The sequence below is a fragment of the Nannobrachium achirus genome (genome assembly GCF_963921795.1).
Source record: "Nannobrachium achirus genome assembly, chromosome: 4".
Classification (NCBI taxonomy): Eukaryota; Metazoa; Chordata; class Actinopteri; order Myctophiformes; family Myctophidae; genus Nannobrachium; species Nannobrachium achirus.
Window position 1 is genome coordinate 8003713 of NC_137813.1, and position 18476 is coordinate 8022188.

Here is an 18476-nt window from a genome sequence, read left to right on the forward strand (position 1 = left end):
CAAACTACAGGTTGGGGGCGGCACCCTTCAGCAGGGAGTGTTGAGTCAAACTAAATGCAATCTGGCTAACCATCGTCAAATAAAAGGGAAAAACAGCGCCCTCTCTGTTTTGTTCCTATTCAGAATCAGAGTCTGTTCTTGAGCAACTAAACTAAATGTAATGCCTCAACTCCTACAATTCCTAGTGCTTGTAAGGGTTGATTATTTTGGAGTCAAATAGCCTCAACATAACTTTCTTGCCAACACCCCTGCAATGGAAATACATTTTCCAAGTAAAAAACTTACTTGGGGTAAGGGTTTATTGTATTTAGATGGGACATGTATTGTTTACTGTATTTCTGAGCTAGAATGCTGTTTAGTTATAGCTGTTATAATGTGTGTTCATTTGGTGGAGGCAAATGACAACTGTTGTTGTTATGTGGAAAGAGGAGGGAACTGGCAGAGATAATTAAGTCACAGTACAAACTCAACAAAGGCTGATGATATGAGGAAGAAAACCAAAAGTCGAAGTGTCCTTGAGCAAGACACTGAACTCCTCGCTGCTCCTGCTGAGCAGGTTGATGTCTTGCATGGTTTCCTCCCCTGCCAGAGTGTTCAGAGTGTTCAGGCCTTTTCTGTTCAGAGGTAGTCCAACACATTGATTCGCATTATTGTGACAAAGAGTTGTGAGCAGGTAGATTATTGTAGATATTTTCACTATTCGTTGTGCGTGCGTGTGTTGTGCGTGCGTGCGGGGGATGTCAGCTTTTTATCAGATATGAGAAGGGGGGCTCCAAGGAAAAAATGTTTGGGAGAAAACCTGGTGAAATATGTCCCTTAAACACAGGGACAGTAAGAGCAATTGGTCCTAACCCTCTGTTCATGTGTAGGATATACTGACTCCTCTAATTCTAATTGTTTTGTTGTTGTTGCATGGAACATGGCTACCAGTCAGTGCAGGGAGAGAATATCTTTGCAAATATTTGTTTTCTTTTTTTATGATGAAGATCTCATTATCAACTTTTCAAGTCCATAACACAACGTGTTAGAATAGAATAGAGAATAGGAAGTGAACGAGACAACGTCATTGTCTAAAGGCAGTCGCGCCAATTGTCTTAAGGTGGCAGGACACTCTTAAGGTGGAACACTATACATCTAATGCATGGGCAAGTGGAAGCATTATTAACCATGTTACATTTACAATGCATGCGAAGTGAAGGTCCTCCATTAGAAATCCATTGATCTTCCCATAAAGAGACTTCAAACTCGAAAAAAGACATTTTGATCCCAAGGCTGGCATGTTTAGCTCAATCTGCTATCACATGGGGGCCGCCATGACACCCTCTCGTCTACACACTGTCACGTGACTAGATGGGGTAACGTTGAAGAAAAAAAGTGAAAAGAAATCTGCGCAAATTCCTGCCTTGCCCTTCAAAATAAGAGCGGGAGCCTATGGAGGAAGCGGCACGGCAGTAAGGAAAATTCATCCCTTCCAAGTAAGGGGCAGCAGAAGTGTTAATGTGGTTTTTGTCAGTGGATATTTGGAAAGCAGTCTCTGCATTCAAGCCATCCTCAGTGACAGAAGCAGTGGGCAGTACGGGTCAGTGTCTCTGGGAGCAGTTAGGGGTCAAGTGTCTTGCTCAGGGACACTTTGACACATTGATGAGGCCTGGAATCAAACCTGAGATCTCTGGGTTCCCAGACGGGCTCTCTAAACATTCAACTAGGCCGGCCGCACCTTGTGCCACGCATATTTTGAATGAAGTGGTTGGTTGGTGTGTGTGTGTGTGTGTGTGTGTGTGTGTGTGTGCGTGCGTGCGTGCGTGCATGCGCGCGCGCGCACACACACACACACACACACACACACACACACACACACACACACACACACACACACACTAAAATGACAAATTTGGCAGACAGAATGGTCACACCTGTCTTGTGGTTTCTGAATATTTTTAATGCCATTCTTTACTATAAAAGGAGGTCCTCAAACTCTGACTTCATTGAACCTTCTACTGGAGCTGAACATACACTCAACACACTCAGAACTCCTTTCATCTGAACAACAAGGTGCAACTTTAAAGACTTCAAGATGATACTTGTTGCTGCAGTTCTGTTGCTGGCTGTAACAGTCCACTCTGCTCCTCGCTGCGATCTCAACTTGGCTCTGGACTGTGAGGAAATCTACAAAGACGTCTCCACACAGAGTGGTGTGCACAACATCTACCCCACTGCTACACCTGTCAAGGTCTACTGTGACATGGACACAGATGGAGGGAAGTGGACAGTCATCCAGAGAAGAGTGGACGGCACTGTGAACTTCTACAGACCCTGGGCTCAGTACAAGGCTGGGTTTGGAGACGCATCAGGCGAGTACTGGCTGGGACTGGAGAACATGCATCTCCTCACCATCATCAAGAAGAAAAAGTATCAGCTGAGGGTGGACATGGAAGACTTTGATGGAAACACAGCGTCTGCCTCTTACTCCTCTTTCTCTGTGGGTTCTGAGGCTGATGGATACAAGCTGCAGGTCAGTGGTGTATACATTAAGCAGGCCTACTTTACTTAACACTTTCCATGCCAGGCCAAAATGGCCCCAAGGTCCCTGTGCCAGGATTTTGATGTTTTTCTTTACTATGCAAAGAAAAAAGAAATATATTTTTTTTAGATTTTTTTCCCCCACAGAAACAGACACAGTTGTTGTGATTCAGTGGCAAAAATAATTTTGTCAATCAGACAAATGGTTCCAGAGATAGAGCTGAATGAATCAAAAAAAGTGTCCATCCACTAGAATGGACACACATTTTCTCAATCAGCTAAACGAGGGAGCCAACACACAAACAGAGAAAAGCATCTCTCTGATCTCAGGTCATTTTGACATCTTTGAAAAAAAAAAAAAAAAAAAAAATGAAAAAAAAAAAAAAAAAAAATGAAAAAAATAATCCATTTTTATTATATACGTCAAAATACGTCATTGGCACTGACGGCTTTTGGCCCATTTACGTCAATCTACCTCTGTGGCAAGGGATATTTCACTTTCAAAAAAGTTTTTTTTTCTTTTGTGTAATCACCCCGGTGAGATTTTATTTGCTTGATTCAGTATTTAGATGTTTCATATTCATTTTTTCAGACACGCCACCTTCCTATACAAACCCATTGTAACTTCAAACTATTTTTTTTTTTTAACAAAAGGTGTTTATTTGCCATTCTGTCTCCATATACATTCACAAAGTTATCAGCAACTCCAATTTAACCATGATAGATTCATCAAAAACATTTTTTTTCCCGGGGGACTCCTGATGCCTTCCTAATTAGCCTTATTCACGGCCCGCCCACTCAGCATCCCCCGGGTGCTGAAGTCACATTTTGAAGTGGAAAATCCTACTATATCCCATAGAGTTAACACAGAAATCGCAAATGTAATGCAATTTCCAAATAGTAAAGTATAAAATACGGCTAGCATGATCAAGAACACAAGATAGTAAAAGGCACAAAGCATTATAATTTATTTTACCGTTCGAAATAATGATTTGTTGGCTTTAAGTCCAGCTATTTCTGTTATAGTTTCCCCTTCTAAATTGATGTCAGCACCCGGGGGATGCTGAGAAATTTGCTGAGTGGGCGGGCCGTGAATAAGTGAGCTGTGTTTTTTCGATTAACTTTTTTCATTTATTTGTATCTTTTTGGGAAAATGATTAAAAAAAATAATAAAAATACAAAATAACATTTAAAAAAAACTTGGGTGATTTTGATGAATCATGGTTAAAATTGAATTTGAAGTTGTATCTGATAAAATGAATGTCAAATATCTAAATATCGAATCAAGCAAATTAAAATCTCCCCAGGGTGATTAGATGATAAAACCACATGAAGTGACATTTTTAAGTATTTGTACTTGAGTATTTCTTTTGGCTACTTTTACTTACTCCACTACCTCATAGGCAAATATTGCAGTTTTACTCCAATTATTTGAACACTTTAGTTCCTACTCCTAGTTACTTTGTAGATATTGATTATTATTACAAAACATAACCTACATTAACCACTTCAGCCCTATCTAGACTTAGGCTATTTGGAAATAGCAGATCTACAAGCTCACAACGTATCGCGAAGTCAGCTTGTAGATCTGCTATTTTAAAATCATCTTATACATTTTGAAAACATGAAATGGAAGATTTCTGTTTCCAAGTACATTTTGATGCCTACTTTTACTCAAGTAAATTCCCAATACCGTAACAGAGTATTTCTGCATTGCAGTATTGGTACTTTTACTTAAGTAACAAATGTGACTTTCTCCACCACTGCTGCAGGTTGCTGGCTTCAAGAATGGAGGAGCAAGAGACTCTCTGACCTACAGTAATGGAGCGAAATTCACAACCTTTGACAAAGATCAGGACACGCACGGCAAGAACTGTGCACGTCTTCATTACGGTCCATTTTGGCACAAGAGCTGTAACCACGCTAATCCCAATGGTGTTTACCTCTGGGGACAGACGCCTCACGCCTGGACAGGTGTGATCTGGTACCACTGGAAGGGTCATAGTTACTCCCTGAAGGCTCTGGCGATGAAGATCAGACGTGTTCCTTAAACATGTTTAGGTTCACATGCAGAGATTCAGAAGCACAGCCGTGATATAAAAGGCATGATGCAATATTTACTCATTTTCAGGGTTTGATTTTGTTTTGTTTTTTCTCTCTCTTTGAGACTCTGTTTAATCCTAAACTCATACAGTAGATACTGTATCTGTATTCAATCACATATTATTACAGTGGTGACCTGTCCTCTATGGCTGTTAAATCAATAAATAATACAAGCTTTTGACCTAATAAAGAGATGCATTCAAAGACAAAGACGAGGTGTATTTGGTGATTTGGTAACAATTTACTTTACAGGTTTGTGCCTGTAATGCATTATAATCACCTTTGCCTTATAGGGATTCATATAACTCGTTATAAATGTTTATAATGATGCATAACAATGTATAACTAGAAAAGAAAATTTCCAAGAAATTTTAAGTGTGCCTGCAGCTCACTAAGTCTGTGCAACCTTGTGTAGCGGTTGGTGTTAGCGTTACATTTTTTAATGAGAAAAAACGATTTTTGAGAAAAAAAAAAGATTTTTGAGAAAAAAAAAGATTTTTGAGAAAAAAAAAGATTTTTGAGAAAAAAAAAGATTTTTGAGAAAAAAAAATTTGGGCAAAAAGATTTTTGAGAAGAAAAAAAATTTTGAGAAAAAAAGATTTTAAAGAAAAAAAAAATTGGGAAAAAAAATTTGAGAAGAATTTTTGAGAAAAAAAATTTTTGAGAAAAAAAAAATTTTTGAGAAAAAAAATTTTGAGAAAAAAAAATTTTGGGAAAAAAAATGTGAGAAAAAAAATTTGAGAAAAAAAATTTTTGAGAAAAAAAAAATTGAGAAAAAAAAAATTGGGAAAAAAAAATTGGGGAAAAAAAAATTGGGAAAACATTTTTTGACACCAGCCGCGAGTCTGTACGACAAACGGTTCATGAGTTATAGAGGCACTTCCTGTTTGGCGAAGGACACCTCCTGTTACAGAGGGGGCGGGGCTTAATCAATTACAGCTCATCCCTATTGGCCGGAAAAAGACCAAAGTTGTGTGTGCATTTTAAAGTTTAAATCACGTTGCTAGGCAAAAGTATGGCTGAGTTTTGTGGCGCCAAAGTTTCTGGTTTTTTTTCGGAGTCCCCCATTCTAAGTCAATGGGGTTTTTGGGCGTCGTTTTTTGCGAATTACATCGCAATCGTATTGCGGATCGGAAAGAAAAGTAATAGCTCACCATTCCCGGCCGAGCCGCACATTTTGATGTATATATTGCGGGGGTGGCGTAAATCGTGCGGCAGTTATTACGTGCCGAAATTTCCCCCATTCTAAGTGAATGGGGTTTTTTGGCGTCGTTTTTTGCGAATTACGTCGCAATGGTAACGCGGATCGGAAAGAAAAGTAATAGCACCCCATTCCCGGCCGAGCCGCACGTTTTGATGTATATATTGCGGCGGTGGTGTAAATCGTGCGGCAGTTATTACGTGCCGAAATTTGCAAGAACATTACTTACTTACTTACTGACTGACTTAAGTATGGCGGATTACAATAAGTGTTTTGCTATTGCATAGCAGGCACACTTAACAAGTTTCATGAAGTATATTATTAAGTGCTGCTCATACTACATTAAGTCTTTATATAATTCTGTTTTACTAAGTCTAGAGGGTCTAAGTGTTTAGAGTGTATGTTATGCAGAGAGACTCATTTACAGAATAAGCTGGCTGTTCAAAGTATGCACTGGTTCAGTAGTATACAGCTACTTCATTCCTTTTTTAGTTTATTGTAATCATTATTACTTCATATTGTATAACGAAAATACATATTTGCCATGTTTAATTTCCAGAACCACATCAAAACAGCAATACTATCAGTGAGTGACAATATCTAAAGCAACAGGGGGTCCGGGACCCCTAGGGGGTCCTCAGAGTTACTACAGGGGGTCCTCCAAATCTTTGTGTGTTAAGAACTTTATTTTGTCTACACTAATCACTTGAACCATAGTATCCCACAGTGTGGAACATTATACAAGCTCACAACGCCTCGGAGTGCGAGGCGTTGTGAGCTTGTAGATCTGCTACTCTTGGCAAGGAGGTTTGGTGTAAAGTGAAAATAAAAGCAGACTAAGTATTGATGGTTCAAGTCGTTCAATGTCTAAAAATACACATTAAACCAACAACCTACACTGATGTTATTGCTGTCAAACAAGTCTAAGCTGTCTTGGAAATCTATGAAAAGGTTTCATCTGAAACACAATTTTATACAATACGTAGTGGGGTCCCTGCTTTATCTCTCTCTCAGCTAAGGGGTCCTTGGCCTGAAAACGTTGAAGACCCCTGATCTAAAGAGTGTCGTCATCAGCTCTATGCACGTGAAATCTTTGTGGTTTTTAGGGTGATCTTAGTCGGTTTTTAGGTATGTTTGGGTGGCTCATTAACTCTTCAACGATATGATATTTTTTGGGCGTTTTGGCGTGATTTTTGCTGGTTTTGGGTCAGGTTGGGTGGCTCATTAACTGTTCAACAATATGATGCAAAAATGTCAAGCCAGCCAGCCTGCTGGAAACAAGATCAATTACTTACCCACCGTCGATGCTTCATGACTCAGCTTCAAGCAAAGCATAATACTAATGAACAACAAAATAAATACCTGTTGCGAGTCCAGGGCACTGGAGGCTCGCCCGGCAGTTCCAGGGTAGTTGGTGGGAGAGAAAAAGCAGCCATCCTTGTCGCCAAGACGCCAACATTATGTCCGTGAATAGGGCATGACAACGTTTGCCAATATAGACTTAACTTTACTTCAGCAGCTTCGAGCAGCACAACAACACAGCACTGGCATGAGAACGTACATGAATAATCGATGCCAGAGATCACCGCACATCACAACACAGTCAGTCAAAAAAAGTCAAATGCAGCACAAACTGAGGATCATAAAGCAGAACAGAACACTGGAACGCAGTACTAGCCAGTGAGACATAACAAAAATGATATTTTTTTTATTTTGACCCACATAGTAAGCAACTGGGTCTTCTGGGTGAGATAATACCAACAGAGCAGGCGCGGCCGGCGCCCCCTTGAGATTGTGCTCTAGTCTAGGCGGTCGCTTATACCGCTTATACCTTGCCACGGCTCTGGTCGTCATTCCCTGTTGTAGCAGAGACTGTATCTGGGGACGAATGCACATCCACACATCAACCCTACAGCTCAGCTAAATATACAGTGTCTGCCACAGTGTTCAAATTGTAGGCGAGCTCGGGTGGTGCAGCGGTAAAGTGCCTGACCACCACTGCGGAGATTGCGGGTTCGGATCCAGCGTGGTTCATCAGGCTTGATTCAAGCCTCTACAATGAACACACTCTGCCCGTCTTTGTGGAGGGAAGCCAGGGTGTGGAGGATGATATTTGACGCTGCGAGTATTCCTACGGGCTGAGAGGAGGAGGGAGGAGGGAGGTGGGAGGAGGGAGGAGTGGCACCTGTCAGCAGGTAGTCTTCGGTGGTGGCAGGTGAATCACATACAACAGCATGCAGTGACAACACACACATGCTTGTGGGGAGGAATTGGAAACTAGAAGAGAAAATTTCTAAGAAATTTTAAGTGTGCCTGCAGCTCGCTAAGTCTGTGCAACCTTGTGTAGCGGTTGGTGGTAGCATTAGCGTTATTTCATTTGACGCAACCCGCGTGTCTGTATGACAAACGGTTCACGAGATCAAGGGTCACTTCCTGTTTGGTGAGGGGCACTTCCTGTTTGGCGAAATAGGCCCCAATTAAGGTCATGGACGATTAATGAATTAAAGCTGCAAGCAGCGATGACCGGGCCCTCGCAGCTCTACCCACGTCACAAGGCCAGCAGCCAATCAGAAACCAAACAGGAAGTCAGCCATTTCGACTAATTAGTGGCGTTTTGGAGCATTTTTGGCCGTTATGACGGGTCGCACTTTAACGACAGTTTTTTGAGAAAAAATTGTTTTGTGAGAAAAAAAAAATTTGAGAAAAAAAATTTGAGAAAAAAACTTTTTTGAGAAAAAGAAATTTTGAAAAAAAAATGAGAAAAAAAAATTTTGAGAAAAAAAAGTGAGAAAAAAAAAATTTGAGAAAAAAAAATTGAGAAAAAATTTGAGAAAAAAAAAATTGAGAAAAAAAAAATTTGAGAAAAAATAATGTGAGGAAAAAATTTTTTTGAGAAAAAAAATTTTGGAGAAAAAAAAAATTGAGAAAAAAAAATTTGAGAAAAAAAAATTTGAGAAAAAAAAAATTTGAGAAAAAAAAAATTTGAGAAAAAAAAAATTTGAGAAAAAAAAAAATTTGAGAAAAAAAAATTGAGAAAAAAAGAAAAGGTATGACACCAGCCGCGAGTCTGTACGACAAACGGTTCATGAGTTATAGAGGCACTTCCTGTTTGGTGAAGGGCACTTCCTGTTAAAGAGGGGGCGGGGCTTAATCAATTACAGCTTATCCCTATTGGTCGGAAAAAGACCAAAGTTGTGTGAGCATTTTACATTTTAAATGACGTTGCTAGGCAAAAGTATGGCAGAGTTATGTGGCGCCAAAGTTTCTGGGAAAAAAAAAATTTGAGAAAAAAAAAATTGAGAAAAAAAAAATTGAGAAAAAAAATTTGAGAAAAAAACTTTTTTGAGAAAAAGAAATTTTGAAAAAAAAATGAGAAAAAAAAATTTTGAGAAAAAAAAGTGAGAAAAAATAAATTGCTAGGCAAAAGTATGGCAGAGTTATGTGGCGCCAAAGTTTCTGGGAAAAAAAAAATTTGAGAAAAAAAAATTGAGAAAAAAAAATTTGAGAAAAAAAAAATTTGAGAAAAAAAATGTTGAGAAAAAAAAAATTTTGAGAAAAAAAATTTGAGAAAAAAAATGTTTTGAGAAAAAAAAATGTGAGAAAAAAATTTTTTTGAGAAAAAAATTTTTTGAGAAAAAAAAATTTGGAGAAAAAAAAAATTGAGAAAAAAAAAATTGAGAAAAAAAAGATTTTGAGAAAAAAAATTTTGAGAAAAAAAAAATTTGAGAAAAAAAAAATTTGAGAAAAAAAAATTGAGAAAAAAAGAAAAGGTATGACACCAGCCGCGAGTCTGTACGACAAACGGTTCATGAGTTATAGAGGCACTTCCTGTTTGGTGAAGGGCACTTCCTGTTAAAGAGGGGGCGGGGCTTAATCAATTACAGCTTATCCCTATTGGTCGGAAAAAGACCAAAGTTGTGTGAGCATTTTACATTTTAAATGACGTTGCTAGGCAAAAGTATGGCAGAGTTATGTGGCGCCAAAGTTTCTGGGAAAAAAAAAAATTGAGAAAAAAAAAATTGAGAAAAAAAAATTTGAGAAAAAAAATTTGAGAAAAAAACTTTTTTGAGAAAAAGAAATTTTGAAAAAAAAATGAGAAAAAAAAATTTTGAGAAAAAAAAGTGAGAAAAAAAAAATTGCTAGGCAAAAGTATGGCAGAGTTATGTGGCGCCAAAGTTTCTGGGAAAAAAAAAATTTGAGAAAAAAAAAATTGAGAAAAAAAAATTTGAGAAAAAAAAAATTTGAGAAAAAAAATGTTGAGAAAAAAAATTTTTTGAGAAAAAAAATTTGAGAAAAAAAATGTTTTGAGAAAAAAAAATGTGAGAAAAATTTTTTTTTGTTTTTTGAGAAAAAAATTTTTTGAGAAAAAAAAATTTGGAGAAAAAAAAAATTGAGAAAAAAAAAATTGAGAAAAAAAAAATTTTGAGAAAAAAAATTTTGAGAAAAAAAAAATTTGAGAAAAAAAAAATTTGAGAAAAAAAAATTGAGAAAAAAAGAAAAGGTATGACACCAGCCGCGAGTCTGTACGACAAACGGTTCATGAGTTATAGAGGCACTTCCTGTTTGGTGAAGGGCACTTCCTGTTAAAGAGGGGCTTAATCAATTACAGCTCATCCCTATTGGTCGGAAAAAGACCAAAGTTGTGTGAGCATTTTACATTTTAAATGACGTTGCTAGGCAAAAGTATGGCAGAGTTATGTGGCGCCAAAGTTTCTGTTTTTTTTTCGGAGTCCCCCATTCAAAGTCAATGGAGTTTTTGGGCGTTGTTTTTTGCGGATTACATCGCAATCGTAAAGCGGATCGGAAAGAAAAGTAATAGCACACCATTCCCGGCCGAGCCGCACATTTTGATGTATATATTGCGGGGGTGGCGTAAATCGTGCGGCAGTTATTACGTGCCGAAGTTTCCCCCATTCTAAGTCAATGGGGTTTTTTGGCGTCGTTTTTTGCGAATTACGTCGCAATGGTAACGCGGATCGGAAAGAAAAGTAATAGCAACCTATTCCCGGCCGAGCCGCACGTTTTGATGTATATATTGCGGCGGTGGCGTAAATTGTGCGGCAGTTATTACGTGCAGAAATTCGTGGCGAAAGACTTAATTAATTAATGACTTAAGTATGGCGGATTACAATAAGTGTTTTGCCATTGCGTTGCATGGCAGGCACACTTAATAATCTGCATATTGAGAAAAAAAGAGTTAAAAGTTTTTCTAAAATGTCTACATTGCTAAAGGTTTCAAACTGAAAGTTGTATGTGATTTAATTTGTACCTCAACTCAAATATATTGTCACATCACAGGCCTACAGGTGTAAAAAAAAAAGAAGCTTTTGTTGTAGAAGAAGGAAGAAACAGAAAAAAACAGGTTAGATATCAACATGTCAGGGTGACATTTACACATGGTGCATTAAGGTGTGTGGTGAAAAGTAAAAGTGGCATCAGCCAATTAGACGTAATGACAGATAATGGTTTAAGGAAGAAAAAGAAACAGACTATAAAAACATCTCCTCTGTCGGGTGGAAACAAAAACGGTTACTTTTCAAGATTCAAATTCAAAAGCATCAAAAGTAGCTTATCTACAGTACAAGCTTCTTATTTTGATACTTTTTTGCGACGCTGTAGTATGATCAGGTAGGAAGTTAATTTGTGGGAAAAAAAAAGAATATGGAGATAATAGTTTTTACAACAGTGACAGACAGAATAATAATGGTGTTTCATCAGGACAGTCTGGTGACAAGCACTATCAGTGCTTGTTCAACAGTCATGGCAGACACTGACCTATTACATCACTGTTGTCGGGTAGAAAACTCTTATCTGTTACTGTAGGTCCAAATACATCAGTGCAGAGCTGATGGTGAATGTTTCACTCGCAAGGACAACATAGTAATCGAAACCTACAGTATATTAGGACTGTACAGTAAATCTATGCATATTTCATTAGAAATACCCAGTACTTTCTTATAGTATACATAGTCTATTTTGAAATGGTTGGATAGACTGTAATGAAAATATCTAAGTACCATGATGTTTTTTCCAGGCACAACATGTTTTCTAAATAAATGTATTAAAGATATATCTGCATTATTAAGAACCAGTGCTGGAAATAGACATAATTTAGACTACTGGAGGGGACGTGGAATAGATTTATGTATACTTTTTTATGATCTAACACTCAAGCAGTTTTGCTACAGCTGTTGTCCTGTACCTCCATAAAATAAAATACCAAATAAAATATGGTGTTATACAACTGGTGGAAAGCAGAAGGAAATTGGCATGCATGGATAAATAAGTGTGAGTTTGAGGGAACCGAAAAGTGACGGCATGAGGAAGAAAAACAAACTATGATTGGAGGTTGCGTGACAAGGAAACAAAATTAATACATTTAAAAAATATATTTAAAAAATCCCCTCTCTCTCTGTCTCGTTCCATATGAGAAATGTTCCATCCTCCTCATACAGAATAAGCTTGCTGTTCCAAATATGCACTGGGTCAATTAGTATACAGCTACTACATTCCTATTTTAGGATTTTTTTTAATAGTTTAGGCCTATTGTAGTAATTTTTCACTTAATGTCATGATGAGTATACATATTTGCTATGTTAAATTTCCAGAACCACATCATAGCAGCAATATCAGTGAGTGACAATATCTAAAGAGTGTTGTCATGTTGTAGCAGAGACTTTATCTGAGGGAGAATGCACATCCACACATCAACCCTACAGCTCAGTTAAAGAGACAGTGTCTGCCACAGTGTTAAATTGTAGAGGTTCAGTGGTAAAGTGACTGACACCGTGGAGATTGCTGGTTGGAATCCAGCGTGGTTGATCAGGCTTGATTCTAGCCTCTACAATGAAAACACTCGGCCCATCTTTGGGGGAGGGAAGCTGGGGTGTGGAGGATGATATTTGTCGCTGCGAGCATTCCTACGGGCTGAGAGGAGGAGGGAGGAGAGGCAGGACGGAGGAGGAGGGAGTAGGGTAGTGTTGGGTAGGAGCAGGTAGAGTCAGATAGCACAACAGTGACAACACACACATGTCCAACTAAAATGTCTACACTGCCAAAAGTTTAAAAGGGAAAGTTGTATGTGATCTAGCTCAACTCAAATATATTGTCACATCACATCAGGCTGACAGGTGTAAAAAATAATAATAATAAAAATAATTTGGGGTTTGCTCTCTAACCATTCAGCTATGGCCAAGGACCCCTTAGCTGAGAGAGATGAACCAACTGAAGCAAAAGATTTTACATAGATTGTGCATTACATTCACCCATTCACACACCAATGGCAGAGGAAACAATCCAAAGCATCAACCTGCACATCGGCAGCAATTAGGGTTCTTGCTCAAGGACACTTCAAATCTAAGGGCCGATTCATACTCAAATTTATTTCGGTTTAGTTTGGGGAGTCACAAAATCTCGGTGGCACCGAACAGCTGAATTCATGATGGTACCCCCCCCCCCCCCCTCCCTGAATGAAGTCATATTTTAGTTTAGACAGAACCTAACTGAAATAAAATGCTCTAAAAGTGGAGTATGAATCGGCCCTAACTCTAGGGGAGGCCGGGATTGAGCTGGGAACCTCCCAGTTCCCATCTGGCTGCTCTCCCCTGAGCCACTGGCACCCCATGAGCAAGCTTAGCTGGCTAACCCACTGATCACCCCAAGTAGCCAAGCTGCATCACAGCCAACAACAACCTGGCATTTCCATGTTTTCTATCTACGATTAGGTGAGCTGGGGTGGTGCAGTGGTAAGGTGCCTGCCCACCAGGCTGAGGGTTCGAATCCACTGCGATGCATCCTGCTTTGACCAGCACAAATGGCCCGTGTTCGTAGGAGGGGAGCCGGGCAGGGAGGGTGAGATTTGTCACTGCACCTACAACAGGTTGGGGGCGGCACCCTTCAGCAGGGAGTGTTGGGCGGGAGGAGTATTTTTCCACAGTCAAACTAAATGCAATCTGGCTAACCATCGTCAAATAAAATGGAAAAACAGCGCCCTCTCTGTTTTGTTCCTATTCAGCATCAGAGTCTGTTCTTGAGAAACTAAACTAAATGTAATGCCTCAACTCCTACAATTCCTAGTGCTTGTAAGGGTGGGGGGTCCCCAGTTGATTATTTTGGAGTCAAATAGCCTCAACATAAATTTCTTGCCAACAGCCCTGCAATGCAAATACATTTTCCAATTACAAAACGTACTTGGAGTAAGAGTTTATTGTATTTAGATGGGACATGTATTGTTTACTGTATTTCTGAGCTAGAATGCTGTTTAGTTATTATAGCTGTTATAATGTGTGTTTACTTGATGGAGGCAAATGACAACTGTTGTTGTTATGTGGAAAGAGGAGGGAACTGGCAGAGATAAATAAGTCACAGTCCAAACTCAACAAAAGCTGATGGTATGAGGAAGAAAACCAAACTATGATGGCGTGTGTGCGTGACAAGGAAACAAATACATTTGCATAAAAAAATCCCCTCTCACTATCTATCTTGTTAAAAATCTAGTCTGGGTGTTACTGTTCGTGCCATCATTGTTGGTTGATAAGGTCATGCTGTTCTAGAAACCCTACGTGTCTTGATGGGTTGTTCAGGTGCAGGCGGGGCAGCACTGGCTCAGGAGGTAGAGCGGCTTGGGAATCTGAATGTTCCCGGCTGGAAGCCTAAACCTGCTTTAGAGTCGAAGTGTCCTTGAGCAAGACACTGAACTCCTAAATGCTCCTGTTGAGCAGGTTGCTGTCTTGCATGGTTTCCTCCCCTGCCAGAGTGTCAGTGTTTGTGAATGGATGAATGTAATGTACATTGTGAATAAAGGTGCACCGGTTGTAGACATGAGCCGGGGTTGGTGGGGGCAATGCCCCACCAAACCAACATTCAAACATCCCAAAAAGAAAAGAATCCACAATTGCTACACCAAACCAGCAGCGTTTTATCCCAAAATTAAGAGAATATGCCTGTTTGTCTATCAGTCCCACACTTGTGAGGCCTTTTCTGTTCAGAGGTAGTCCAACACGTTGATTCGCATTATTGTGAGAAAGAGTTGTGAGCAGGTAGATTATTGTAGATATTTTCACTATTCGTTGTGCGTGTGTGTGTTGTGCGTGCGTGCGGGGGATGTCAGCTTTTTATCAGATATGAGAAGGGGGGCTCCAAGGAAAAAAGGTTTGGGAGAAAACCTGGTGAAATATGTCCCTTAAACACAGGGACAGTAAGAGAAATTGGTCCTATCCCTCTGTTCATGTGTAGGATATACTGACTCCTCTAATTCTAATTGTTTTGTTGTTGTTGCATGGAACATGGCTACCAGTCAGTGCAGGGAGAGAATATCTTTGCAAATATTTGTTTTCTTTTTTTATGATGAAGATCTCATTACCAACTTTTCAAGTCCATAACACAACGTGTTAGTGTAAAAAAAACATCACAAGGATGCAACTGGGACGTATCATCAGTGATGTAGCCTGGGGTCGACGGGTGTTTCGGGTCTCGCAACATCATACACCCTCGCCCAGGTGACCCAGCCGGGGTTGATCAAGTCCCGACTTACGTCCCAGTAGCTATCCACGATCAGTCCTATTAGGGAAAGACAGGGTCACTCAATGTGCTGCACCGGAACTACTCTGCCGGGATTGGGGGTACCATTCTGGCGCGTGGAAGAACTAGGCTCTATGGGTTGACTCCTGGCCGGGCTCCTCCTTCGTCTCACCAGGTCCACTCCTGCTCTCACCAGGTTCAGAACCTGTGCGTTGCACCAGACCCCAATCCAAACATTCCACTCAGCTGCTGCAGTTGAATGGCCCTCCTAAAGGCCTCACCGTGGATTTGTTGGGCTTCTTCCTCACGGAAGACACAGGCTGGGGCGCTAACCCAACCTGCTCCCGGGTGCCGTCTAAATTCCGGCCGTCAACCGAGTCTCCGGTGGTCACCAAACTATTCCTGGTTGTCACATAGTCTATTCCTATGAGCCACTATAAATAGAACTAATAGTGTAAAAAAAACATCACAAGGATGCAACTGGGACGTATCATCAGTGATGTAGCCTGGGGTCGACGGGTGTTTCGGGTCTCGCAACATCATACACCCTCGCCCAGGTGACCCAGCCGGGGTTGATCAAGTCCCGACTTACGTCCCAGTAGCTATCCACGATCAGTCCTATTAGGGAAAGACAGGGTCACTCAATGTGCTGCACCGGAACTACTCTGCCGGGATTGGGGGTACCATTCTGGCACGTGGAAGAACTAGGCTCTATGGGTTGACTCCTGGCCGGGCTCCTCCTACGTCTCACCAGGTCCACTCCTGCTCTCACCAGGTTCAGAACCTGTGCGTTGCACCAGACCCCAATCCAAACATTCCATTCAGCTGCTGCAGTTGAATGGCCCTCCTAAAGGCCTCACCGTGGATTTGTTGGGCTTCTTCCTCACGGAAGACACAGGCTGGGGCGCTAACCCAACCTGCTCCCGGGTGCCGTCTAAATTCCGGCCGTCAACCGAGTCTCCGGTGGTCACCAAACTATTCCTGGTTGTCACATAGTCTATTCCTATGAGCCACTATAAATAGAACTAATAGTGTAAAAAAACATCACAAGGATGCAACTGGGACGTATCATCAGTGATGTAGCCTGGGGTCGACGGGTGTTTCGGGTCTCGCAACATCATACACCCTCGCCCAGGTGACCCAGCCGGGGTTGATCAAGTCCCGACTTACGTCCCAGTAGCTATCCACGATCAGTCCTATTAGGGAAAGACAGGGTCACTCAATGTGCTGCACCGGAACTACTCTGCCGGGATTGGGGGTACCATTCTGGCGCGTGGAAGAACTAGGCTCTATGGGTTGACTCCTGGCCGGGCTCCTCCTACGTCTCACCAGGTCCACTCCTGCTCTCACCAGGTTCAGAACCTGTGCGTTGCACCAGACCCCAATCCAAACATTCCATTCAGCTGCTGCAGTTGAATGGCCCTCCTAAAGGCCTCACCGTGGATTTGTTGGGCTTCTTCCTCACGGAAGACACAGGCTGGGGCGCTAACCCAACCTGCTCCCGGGTGCCGTCTAAATTCCGGCCGTCAACCGAGTCTCCGGTGGTCACCAAACTATTCCTGGTTGTCACATAGTCTATTCCTATGAGCCACTATAAATAGAACTAATAGTGTAAAAAAACATCACAAGGATGCAACTGGGACGTATCATCAGTGATGTAGCCTGGGGTCGACGGGTGTTTCGGGTCTCGCAACATCATACACCCTCGCCCAGGTGACCCAGCCGGGGTTGATCAAGTCCCGACTTACGTCCCAGTAGCTATCCACGATCAGTCCTATTAGGGAAAGACAGGGTCACTCAATGTGCTGCACCGGAACTACTCTGCCGGGATTGGGGGTACCATTCTGGCGCGTGGAAGAACTAGGCTCTATGGGTTGACTCCTGGCCGGGCTCCTCCTACGTCTCACCAGGTCCACTCCTGCTCTCACCAGGTTCAGAACCTGTGCGTTGCACCAGACCCCAATCCAAACATTCCATTCAGCTGCTGCAGTTGAATGGCCCTCCTAAAGGCCTCACCGTGGATTTGTTGGGCTTCTTCCTCACGGAAGACACAGGCTGGGGCGCTAACCCAACCTGCTCCCGGGTGCCGTCTAAATTCCGGCCGTCAACCGAGTCTCCGGTGGTCACCAAACTATTCCTGGTTGTCACATAGTCTATTCCTATGAGCCACTATAAATAGAACTAATAGTGTAAAAAAACATCACAAGGATGCAACTGGGACGTATCATCAGTGATGTAGCCTGGGGTCGACGGGTGTTTCGGGTCTCGCAACATCATACACCCTCGCCCAGGTGACCCAGCCGGGGTTGATCAAGTCCCGACTTACGTCCCAGTAGCTATCCACGATCAGTGAATAGAGAATAGGAAGTGCACGAGACAACGTCATTGTCTAAAGGCAGTCGCGCCAATTGTCTTAAGGTGGCAGGACACTCTTAAGGTGGAACACTATACATCTAATGCATGGGCAAGTGGAAGCATTATTAACCATGTTACATTTACAATGCATGCGAAGTGAAGGTCCTCCATTAGAAATCCATTGATCTTCCCATAAAGAGACTTCAAACTTGAAAAAATACATTTTGATCCCAAGGCTGGCATGTTTAGCTCAATCTGCTATCACATGGGGGCCGCCATGACACCCTCTCGTCTACACACTGTCACGTGACTAGATGGGGTAAAGTTGAAGAAAAAAAGTGAAAAGAAATCTGCGCAAATTCCTGCCTTGCCCTTCAAAATAAGAGCGGGAGCCTATGGAGGAAGCGGCACGGCAGTAAGGAAAATTCATCCCTTCCAAGTAAGGGGCAGCAGAAGTGTTAATGTAGTCTTGGTGCTTTTGTGGTTTTTGTCAGTGGATATTTGGAAAGCAGTCTCTGCATTCAAGCCATCCTCAGTGACAGAAGCAGTGGGCAGTACGGGTCAGTGTCTCTGGGAGCAGTTAGGGGTCAAGTGTCTTGCTCAGGGACACTTTGACACATTGATGAGGCCTGGAATCAAACCTGAGACCTCTGGGTTCCCAGGCAGGCTCTCTAAACATTCAACTAAGGCCGGCCGCACCTTGTGCCACACGTATTTTGAATGAAGTGGTTTGTTGGTTGGTGTGTGTGTGTGTGTGTGTGTGTGTGTGTGTGCGTGC

The 18476-nt window shown here is 41.4% G+C and overlaps 1 protein-coding gene across 1 annotated transcript in view; it reads left to right on the plus strand.

Moving 5' to 3' along the window:
- Positions 1-2074: 2074 nt before the first annotated feature.
- The window catches only part of LOC308282607 (microfibril-associated glycoprotein 4-like), a gene marked incomplete at both ends in the record, with an annotated part of 43571 nt that continues 27169 nt past the window's right edge, over positions 2075-18476 (plus strand). Inside the window, one exon of the mRNA XM_080722994.1 lies at positions 2075-2512. Coding sequence (XP_080579120.1) covers positions 2075-2512 — 438 coding nt within the window. The remainder of the gene's footprint in view (positions 2513-18476) is intronic.